Below are 10,587 nucleotides of genomic sequence, written 5' to 3'. Positions count from 1 at the left end.
TTTCTGTAGTACCTTCTTCTCGTGGTTAGGGATGATGCAGCGAACAAAGTTGGGGTTTGTGTTCCTCAGTGTGGCCATCAGTTTGGACAGCTGCTCCTTGTACAGCTGGCCCACCGTGCGGAACATCCCTTTACGAGTCTTGAAAGCGCCGTGCATCTCAGACATGCCAGTCACCTTATCTAGACCAACAATGCTGTCCACTGAACGAGGGGGAAACAGAAAGGAGAAGACATTATGTATAAAGTCGGCATGATTTGAATATTTAACCAGGCAAACTCAAATCAAATGCACATCAAAAAGGAGAATGAATATGAGCATTGTCTCTCCACTTCCTCTTGGTAAACACACCAGGAGAGAGAAGAGGTAGTTCACAAAACCAGCACCAGTGAAACGCCACACAATCACACACAAAAGTGCATATGGAGAGGGGAACAAATCAGGAAGGAGGCTGACAGAGGGAGTCGCACAAGGCCAGTGAAGTGTGGAAAGAACACACCCAAAATTTAAAGAACAAAACATGTATAAAGTGCAGTGAGTGGAGAGAGTTCATTACTGAAACTGACAGCTTGTTGCTTTTGAAAATGTGTGTGATGACTGATTTAAATATGTATGTGCCTGAGAAGGTGACAAACATTGGCGGTTGCAGTGGGCATGTACTTTTGTGGTGACATTAAAAAACACCAAACCCATGCAGGATATACCCATTGCTGCAGTACCCATGACCAACACCAGGAGTCCCCAAACAACACTATCACACAGAGGGAGAAAAGGAGAGTTCAATGACTGAGCAACAAGTGGCAAGACCACCAGAAGATTTTGCTACTGCACACACAGCTGATTTTAGAGCAACACAAAATACACATTTGGTTGATAAAGCTGGGAGAAGGAGGGGATGAAAACACAGTGGATGATGGATTAATGGTGGAAAACATTTTTGAGAAAGAGCAGGACCAAAAGAAGGAAGAAATACTAAAGAAATGAAAGAAACCTTTTTTCACCTGGATCTGAGTGCAGAATAGGAAAACGCTGATAAAAATAGGCTCTCTGACAATTATGTACCTCTGAGATGCAGTAAAAGACAAAAATAAGAAAAAGTGGGGCCACACAGGGGAAGGAATGGAAGGAAAACCACCAACGGGATTTGAGGAAAAAATTAATTAAAAAAAAAGGTAAAAAACAAAGGTCCACACACCAGACAGTAAGAGAGAAAAAAAGCACTATGAAGCAACATGATTATATTCCCATATCTTACAGGGGCAGCGATTCCTGGGTTAAAGGCAAAAACAAGGCATCTGCCTCGACTCACCATCCTTCCAGAGCTCAGACACAAACTTGTCTGTCGACTGGTTGAGCAGTGTAGCCACATTGTCATTCAAGGGATCCATGTTCTTCAGCAGCCATTCGTCTGCCTTGTAGTCCACCTGTAGAGTGACACCAGACAGGAAGTGTCAAGTTTTTATTATTTTTTTTAATGATAGAAATATGTTGATGTAAACACAGCATAATGAACTATGCGATGTTTACCTTGCCAGCATAATGGATAATGCAGAAATCTGCTTCATCCTTCAGTTTCTTGGGCTTGAAGAATTTGGGATGTGTTCCCTGCTCCTGGAGCACCTTCTCCACAAAGCTCTTGTCTGTGGCCTTAGGGAACCAGCACTCCTCATCCAGCAAAGCCAGGATACCCGGGGGGCTGGCCTGGGACAGACGAGAGCACATGAGTCAAACCAACAAAGACGCTCAGAGGACCAACATAGTTACAGCAGATCAGAAAACTCACTGGCTTCTCAATGAGTTCGATGCAGGGCTGCAGGTCTAGGCCAAAGTCAATGAAACTCCACTCAATGCCCTCCCTCTGGTACTCCTCTTGCTCCAGGATGAACATGGTGTGGTTGAAGAGCTGCTGCAGCTTCTCGTTGGTGTAGTTGATGCACAGCTGCTCAAATGAGTTCAGCTGGAGACATGGAGGGAAAGAAAATGCTTAAGAAATCTAGTGGGGCTGCATGCTGTTGCAACAGACGGCCATGAACGTGAGTGCTCAGCTATCACATAGCTGATATACAATTAATATACATTAATTATACAATTATCTGCAGCGAGTTCGGTGCTTGATGGAGAGGTAATTATATTTTTAAAAACCGCCTTGTGTGTTTACCTCGAAGATCTCAAAGCCAGCAATATCCAAGATGCCAATGAAAGAGGCTCCCTGTCTCTTGGTCTTGTCAAGTGCTTTGTTGATCCTCATGACGAGCCAGCGGAACATCCTCTCATATGTGGCCTTAGCGAGGGCTTCCACAGCAAACTCTGCTTGCTCCTGAGTCTGAGCCTTCTGGACATAGTCTCGGCCCACCTTGATTCTGGGTGACAGGATGGCCCTGGTGAAGTCTGTGACATTCATACCCATGAGGTGGCATACCTTCTGGGCAGCTGTTGAGAAAACGAGGGAAAGAGAATGAGTAGTGCAGGATGGAAGAGTGACATTTTAAGAGTAATGTGCAGAGTGCTCGCTTACCTGTGTTATCAGGCATGGAGGCTTGGTCTGTGTGGCGCTCCTTCTTAAAGCTCATGTTTCCAAGCTGCAGAACAGATGCCACCACCTTCAACAGACCTGCACACGGAGAAAAAAAAAACAAACAAACAAAAAAAAAAAAAAAAAAAAAAAAAACACACCAGCAAAATTAACGTGGCAGTTAATTAACATGGCAAGAGTTACATTAAGCTGGTAATACATAGAGACACACGTGCAGAGAAACAAAAGCAGTCGTCTTACCAATTTGCTCATCCTCTGGAATACCCATGATCCTGAAGGCGTCCATGGTCTCTGTGAACAGATCCTTGTCCTGTTGGCCCGGAATTGTGACGTTCCCATTGGAAAGAAAACGGTAGTTGTTGTAATTTTCCAGGAGGAGATCACCTGAAATCAAACAGCAAAGGAAAAGTTAAAAAACTTTGTAGCAAAAGCCTTCAAGTCACCAAATGCTTGAGGAAACTGCACCATCTATAACAGAGATTTTTGTTTAATGTGCTGCTTACTGCGCAATTTGTCTCCAGCCCCTGTGAGCAAGTAGTAGAAGATGTGAAAGGTCCGCTCTTCTTTGGCCTGGCGAATGGCACGGGATTTCTCCAACAAGTCTAGAGGTCCGTGTGTCAAGGACAACTTCTGATACTACCACAGCAAAGCTCTTGAACTGGTTTAAGACTTCTTTAGTAATAATAACAACATAAAAGGCAACAACCGGACAGCATTAAGGATACAAGTTTCAATATTGGCACCAACGATGTAACCATTGACGTCGAAATTGATTCTGATGAATTTTCCCTGGAGGTGTGGAGGAAAAAAATGTTTAAGTGAAAGTGAAAGGGGCATTTAGAAGAAATCCTAAACAAAGGATGTAGCAGTTAATTCTTACGAATCTGGAGGAATTGTCATTTTTGACAGTCTTGGCATTTCCAAAGGCTTCTAGAATGGGGTTAGCCTGCAGCAGCTGCTTCTCCAGCTCCCCCTAGTGGAAAGGAACAGAATGGCAATGCAAAACATAAGTCTACAGTACATCCATACAGGTAGTTTCTCAGCCATGGATTCATATCTAACAAGACCATAAATCATTAAAATTAACCTCTTAAGCCCCAACGCCTAACCAATCTTCTGGCTTTTGGCCCCGTATCTGGGGTCGTTGGGGCTTAAGAGGTTAATCTGTGTATTGTGAGAGCTTCACATGCTAATCTGACATTTACTATAACGTTACTTAGGATTACAAAAAAGCAGAGGCGGGCGTTTTGCATATACCCATAACATACTTACATCTGAGGCGGCAACATTGAGAACAAGACATTTAAACAAAAAGCGATAAGATTGATACCACATACACACATATACATACACCAGCAGCACACATCACACCCAAGCATTTTATCCCAACACGCAACGTCATGTTAGCGTTTAAACTGACAAAGACCCCAAAACCCTGAGACTGTCAATAACCCGTCACCTGTTATTCAAAGCAGAGGAGTCCAGTGAACCGCAAGCACAAAACAAGTTGTAGTTTCTATTTCAGTACTTTAATAACTCTTTCCTTCAAAAAAAACAAAACAAAAACCCCACATATACACCATGCTTAATGCAGAATTTAACCTTTGAATTTTGAGTCAATCTTAACCAGTTCTCATAATATATCACTGTCAATTAGCTTTTTATGAAAGCAAATGGTGTGTCCCCCAGCCAAATGACTACAACTTCCTCAAGGGCATGTTAGGTCATTACACAACATGTATGCAGCTTCCAAAGTCGCTTTTCTGTCCAAGCAGAAAAGAAAAGCGACTTTGGAATCATGGGCACGTACAAAGTAGCAACAAAACCTGTGAAAAGTTCAACCAGACAAATGTAAATACATCCATCATAGTAAAGTAGCTCAAGCAAAGACCCCGCCCTCTTTATCCTGCCATTGTCTGGCTGAATTTTTCACAGGAACACATACGGCTGCCGCTGAGCTGCAAACAAACTTCCTCCATACTTCCTATTGGCTGGCAAGACACGCAACCCCTGCCCTTGATACAAAGTGACTCCCATAATAGTGCGGTCCAGAGAGGGGGGAGAGAGAAGAGGATGGGCGGGGTAGAAGGAGGACTGTGATGACAGAAGCAGGTGGGGAGGAAGAGTGAATGAAGGGGGAGGGTTAACTCACATGTGACAGGACCAAGTTGTTCTGTTGATGGGAGAGAGAAATACAACAACCTCAAAAAGGGACGATAGATGCGGTTTTTTATTAAACCCCAGTGGGTGGGTTTCAGCAGCATCTATCACAGCGCTGACAGGCCAGATAACAGTAGTGTGATGTAATGCTTGACTGCTTGGCAGAGTTTTATTTCTACTGACAAGTTGCAGTAAAAAGTGAAGTAAACCCAAACACATAGTAGATTAAGTTGGGTCTCTGGTCTATATGAAGTGTGACAGGAGGGCCTGAATGTATACTACTGTTTTCTGTGCCTGCAGGGTCGTTATTTTCATTGCCACACATTTTCCCTTGATGGTCTTTCCGTGCAGTTTTACCACACAGCAATTTTGCTCTGTTTCCTGTAGAAAATGAGCGACTTGAAGGCAACAATGTAATGATTGATTCACAATCAGATAATGTGTGCATACTAATTACAGTTAAAATGAAAATAAGTAGATCCAGGGTGCATGGAGGAAAAGGATGATTACTTGAATTTACAGGAGTGAAGTGAGATGGAGGAATGTGATAAACAATGAGGTCTGAAGGTTCGAATGCAAGTATCAGCTGCAAGACTGACCTGATCTTTTTTGGTCTTGTGAGAGGAGGCGATGTGAGCGAGATACTGGATGACCTTCTTCGTGTTCTCTGTCTTACCAGCACCAGACTCGCCTCTACAGAGACAAACAGGAGAAAATAAAATAGTCAGTGGACTGATTCAACACTAAGAGGACAGCTTCTGTAATGTGATCTCTGTTGATGTGTTCATCATCTATAACTTACGTGCAAAGGATGGACTGGTCTTCACGATCTGCACAAAAAAAATAAAATAATGTGCGAAATGTTGAATATGTACCCACTGAACAACAATTCTGCATATATAAAATGAACATACGTTATCATCACAGTGCAAGCAGTTTTTTGTCTATACAGCAGGAAGTTCATTGACCACAGAGAGGAAATGAATATCCGGCTTCCTGCGACAGTGAAGACGTGCTTGGGTCTAAGTAACCTTTTATAATTACTGCAGCGCCTACTCAAATGAAGAGCATTGAAGGGACAGAGTGTAGCTTGGGTGGATTGAACAACAATATGCACAACAGTGGCCTTAATGTCCAGCTGCTGTGGTGCATGCAGGAGTAGTTAAAACATACAATACAATTGCTATGCAAGAAACACCCAAGAACTGTCTCGATGGTAATTCACACAGTCGCAAAAACACTGCATAATTATGTGACACCGCATGGGGGGGGGGGGGGCACAGGAAATCTGCATTAGCAGAGTTTTGTCAGGAAATTTGCTCAACATGATGGCTGTAAGCTACTGTACAGGCTCAAACATGGTGTGAATTCATAAATGTTGAACATTTTATATCCCATCTGCATCTTTCCAAAGAGTGAGCAAGAAATTTTATTAGCTTGAGCTGAGAGATTCTGATGGGACAAGCTGGAAAAGTGCAATTCTCAGAGGGTCTCAAACAACATCCTGCAACCAGTGGTCCCCTGGGTCTTCCATGCAGAGCCAAAATACAGAGTACTCTTATACCCTGCATTCATTTTTTAAAAGAAGTAATGATACAAACAATCAGCCAGTGTTGATCAAAGCTGTGCCACTCAGAACACCAGTTTCACAATGTTATGTCTGGGAATGTTAGACAGGAACTGTATTTTTTGGTGTGGAAATGTTCGAGAATTTCAAACATTTAACAGCAAACGAAATATATTTTCATGATAGCACGTCGCCACCACATCCTTTTCTTTAAATGCTGTCATACAATTCTCATCTCGACAGGCAGTTGGGACCGTGTCTTACCCTGCATCATGCTTCTGTAAGCCGTGTCAGTGATGGCGTAGATGTGGGGTGGCATTTCGTGCCTCTTTTTGCCCTTGTACATGTCAACGATCTCCTCTGAGTAGATGGGCAGGTTCTTGTAGGGGTTTATGACGACACAGAAGAGGCCAGAGTATGTCTGCAAAGTGGATGAGAATTAAACAATTAAAGTGCTCTTCGCCTGAACTGGAGAAAGAAATCTGTGAAACAGAGTGGATGTGTATATGTGATCAGAGATTTGCATCCCTCTGCATTACTGAATTAATATAAATGGCCAGTTCGCATTAAAGGAAAGGGCTTCCACAGCTTCTCGATAACAAGGACTTCCCATCTTCAGTTTAAAAATTCTCATGAACTCTTATTTGTAATCCTCCTGTGTTATGTAATATTAACCCCACCCTGCTGCAAGTTTAAACTGATGACTGACCTTGGCATTATAAAAAGTACAGCTATTTGACAAGCCAGCCAAGTCATATACACAATAAAACAATGTTTTCTCAGAGTCAGACATTAAAATTCCTTGTTTATTCATTTCTATAAAACTAATAAGTCATGTATCTTGTATATCTGGACTCATCTCTCCTCATAGCATAACAAATAAAGTTGTTTTTTTTTTTTTTTTTTTTTTAAATATTTCACATTCCTGAGCTGCCCTTCCAATTTCTTTGTACCAGGCATCTCTCCCTCTGTTGTACACCCGCGTTCCCCTGGGAGATGGTCAATTTCATGACTACAGAGCCTGGAGCCACTCAAACCGACCGTAGCCTGGGTCTCTGGAGGGAGGGGTACAACGGGCTGTGTTGATATGACCGGGTCACACATCGCAGAGTCAAAGAGGCCAAAATCACTCCCAGCCCAGATGGAGTAAATAACATTCATTTTGGGGGCAGCAAGAGCAGTTACAACATAATTTACATTCCATGTTCATCTCTGCCAAAACTGTTTTTCATATCTCTCACACTCCCGACTGTATTGTTCCCTACAGCTTCCTGTTTACAAGACTCCGAAACACACACGGATCAAACAAGAGAGACAAAGTGGGACAACACTGAGGGAGAAGACTTTTAACATACTAGTGGTATTTCAGCAGACTGTTCACATTCTTTATAAGAAGAGCCAGTGTGTATGATTTGTCATTGCACTGGAGCTTAACAAGATAATTAGGAGGTTAGACAGGGTTCAAGAGTAGATTGTTTTCTATAAGCCAGTGGGGAACAGCTATGCTCTTCCTTTTTCCTGTCATTTGTTTTCTATAACAATAGTAACCTGGTTAACGTTTGACATAATGAGGCAAGTCTATGAGGAAGTAATCCCCACAAGCTAAAAGCAAAGTTTTCAGAGGGGTTTTTTGCGGTTTTTCTCCTGCTCTTGGGTCTGTATGATGTCAGTGACCGCAGCCATCCCTAATATGGTCATCTCATGAACACAGCTCTGGCTGTGGGCGCAAAAGCCACACCCAACTGCTGATCAGACCTTTTGTTTATGAGGGTAAGCCAATCAAAACAAAGCTTGTTTTTTTCTTCAAAGGAAGAAGAGCTGAAACGGCTCGCTTCAGGCAGGATGAGGTCAGGCGCTGCACCAAAGCCCAGTGTAATAAACTATTCTGAACTGTGATTCATAAGAAGTCCTAGACTTAAAACACTGTTTGATGTGAGCATAATGGGTCTACAGTCAAATAGTGAACATAATGATTGCAAAATGTATTTTCTTTATTAGAAAAATCAGCATATTAGTGCATCATTTAATTGAATGTCATTTTCAGTTGCAGCTTAAGCCTTGAATCTTGCAAAGCTACTATAGTAGAATCCAAGATTAATAATATATGTGGGTGAATATAATTAGAAATCACATCTAGTATATTATTGTGACGTTAGATTTCAGCAGACAGAATGAACAGAGCAACAGAAGGTCAGTGCTCCATACTTACATATATAAGACCAGAGTAATATCTCTCTTTCAGGTTATGCAGCACGGATGCCTCATTCAGACATGTGAGCTCGGCCATGTCCTCGACCTTGCTGAACTTCGGGGGGTTCATCTTCTGGATGTCATCCTTGTTCACTCGGATCTTCTTTCCAGAGTCTGCCAGCTCCACAACGCACTCGTCGCCGTGCTCCTCCTTGATGGAGCCGGCCTCGAACCCCAGGCGCTCCGAGGGCACCCATACCAGCTTCTTGGAAGCCCAGTCAGCTTGTGCCAGTGGGTTGTTGACCACATTACGGTCCACGTACAGAAACTTGTCTGCATCCGACATGGTTGCTGTTTTACAGAGAGAAAAAGAAACATTGCTTGTTGTTAGCGGTGCAGGGAGATTAGTGTCACACTAATATCTAATGAGCAGTTTCACATCTTCAAAGAAAATCTATTACATGTAATTTCCTGTTTAACTCCTTCTCTATTTGGTATCCATCTGTCTACACGTGTAATCTCTGAGGAATGCACAGGTCAACACTAATGTACAAGAGCAATACGGATCTGCGTTGACATAAAGGAAACAGGTCAAACAAGGCTCTGTTACTCCAACGCTAAACGCTGTGAATACCTAATCAAATTTCGAGTGGCAGGGAAGAAACGTGTCCGGATCACAGAGACAGCAGTACCAACAGGGGGGGCCTCCAGTTTGGCTAACTGCTCCAGTACAGTCTTTTACTGGCTGGTCATGGTGCTCGTTTGATTTTAGAGAGATAAACTGGTTGATGAATTATAGCGCTTATCAAGAGGTTGCAGGAACTAAAGGAAAAGTCCCTTTTCACATTCCTGCTTGATTGTTTTGGTTTATTATTTAGAGGAAGTTTAAATGTTTGTGTGGTGCCACCCACATACATGTCATTCGTACTTTCCCCTTTCCAATAGACACGGAGTAGGCACCTTGAGGCCCATCCAAAAACGCCTCCTCTCTCACTAATGCGTTGCAAAACTATCAAGTAGGAGGAGAACTACCAAGTTTGATAAAACTCATGAATTATAAATGAATACAAAACAAATGAGATTCACACTGAATGTTGCAGTTCACATTACACACAAGTGCATACAGATAAACATCAGGTCTAATCATATAGATTGAAATCACTGCTCAGCCTAGTCTATACACGCTTATAAATAACAGCTTGCTGACAGGGAGTGCTGTGGTTTAACCCATATGGAAAGTGACTAGACTAGTACAACCAGTAAGGTAAGCAAAAAAAAAAAAAAAAAAAAAAAAAAAAAAAAAGCGCGAGCAGGCTACAGCCAAACCACCCAAACAGTCAGTGCAGAGACGCTGTGAGCAATTAACCGAACGTAGTTTGCTTTCACCGACACCAGTACCCCCAGCCTTTACTATCTCAATTATCATTCCAGCACAGCGGGAGACCCACACCAATTTTCCCAGCATCACCAGGGTTCTTGGTCTTTTCTAGTGTTCCCTCACCTCTAAGGGTAACCAAGCACACAGACAGTTTGCATTTGCTTGGTCACTCATATGCAAACATCAAGAAAAACACAGCAGAGGTTGGGCTCAGCAGGTAGTCATGACTGTATCTAAATGAATATATAGAGGCAGTCAAGTGTTTGATGAGAGCAATTTCACACTGCAGGTCCAGTGGGACAAGGTTCAAATTACTCATGCTCAGCACAATAAAATGCTGCTTGTACACACCACTGATTTACAAGTCTTACATTTCCAGAGCCTTACAAAAAGCCATGTACGTTTTCCTTTAGCTGTAAGCAGTTCAACAGCAGAGTAACTCACAGCTCACACATTTCCCCCTAAAGCCCCAAATTAAGAGATACAGTGAATTTGTGTATAGTTGCTCTTGCTTTACAACAGCGGACTCTCAGCCAGAGGGACACAACCTTTAAACTCTGAAGCATTCATAAATTGTTCTCAATGTGACAGACTCTGGAGGACCTAAACCAAAAAAGTACTAAGATACAAAAGTGCTGCTTGTTCCAGCACATTAACCCTGAGCTCTGAGAAAGAAAGCAGAGGCAGAGCCATTCTTCTCATGACCCCTGCTGCTCTATGTCCTCCATCAACACTCTGTCAGACTGAGCCACAGCTGACGTC

At 42.6% G+C, this 10,587-nt stretch overlaps 1 protein-coding gene across 4 annotated transcripts in view; it reads right to left on the bottom strand.

Annotated features, from left to right (window-relative positions):
• Positions 1-10,587, bottom strand: part of LOC134625923 (myosin-9-like) — a 29,974-nt gene that overhangs the window by 10,571 nt on the left and 8,816 nt on the right. The window contains exons 2-17 of one of the 4 annotated variants that reach the window (XM_063471308.1): positions 8,467-8,798; positions 6,522-6,678; positions 5,493-5,520; positions 5,290-5,383; positions 4,683-4,703; positions 3,411-3,503; positions 3,256-3,319; positions 3,034-3,132; positions 2,771-2,914; positions 2,513-2,608; positions 2,156-2,427; positions 1,781-1,954; positions 1,525-1,698; positions 1,307-1,421; positions 999-1,061; positions 13-200 (exon numbers count right to left, since the gene is read on the bottom strand). In XM_063471308.1, coding sequence (XP_063327378.1) covers positions 13-200; positions 999-1,061; positions 1,307-1,421; positions 1,525-1,698; positions 1,781-1,954; positions 2,156-2,427; positions 2,513-2,608; positions 2,771-2,914; positions 3,034-3,132; positions 3,256-3,319; positions 3,411-3,503; positions 4,683-4,703; positions 5,290-5,383; positions 5,493-5,520; positions 6,522-6,678; positions 8,467-8,793 — 2,109 coding nt within the window. In that variant the 5' untranslated portion in view covers positions 8,794-8,798. The remainder of the gene's footprint in view (positions 1-12; positions 201-998; positions 1,062-1,306; positions 1,422-1,524; positions 1,699-1,780; positions 1,955-2,155; positions 2,428-2,512; positions 2,609-2,770; positions 2,915-3,033; positions 3,133-3,255; positions 3,320-3,410; positions 3,504-4,682; positions 4,704-5,289; positions 5,384-5,492; positions 5,521-6,521; positions 6,679-8,466; positions 8,799-10,587) is intronic. The other 3 variants (XM_063471310.1, XM_063471309.1, XM_063471311.1) reach the window with 3 other exon arrangements.

The sequence above is a fragment of the Pelmatolapia mariae genome, linkage group LG4, assembly GCF_036321145.2.
Source record: "Pelmatolapia mariae isolate MD_Pm_ZW linkage group LG4, Pm_UMD_F_2, whole genome shotgun sequence".
Lineage (NCBI taxonomy): Eukaryota > Metazoa > Chordata > Actinopteri > Cichliformes > Cichlidae > Pelmatolapia > Pelmatolapia mariae.
Note: the sequence above shows the minus strand (reverse complement) of the source record. Positions and strands in the feature narration are given on the sequence as shown.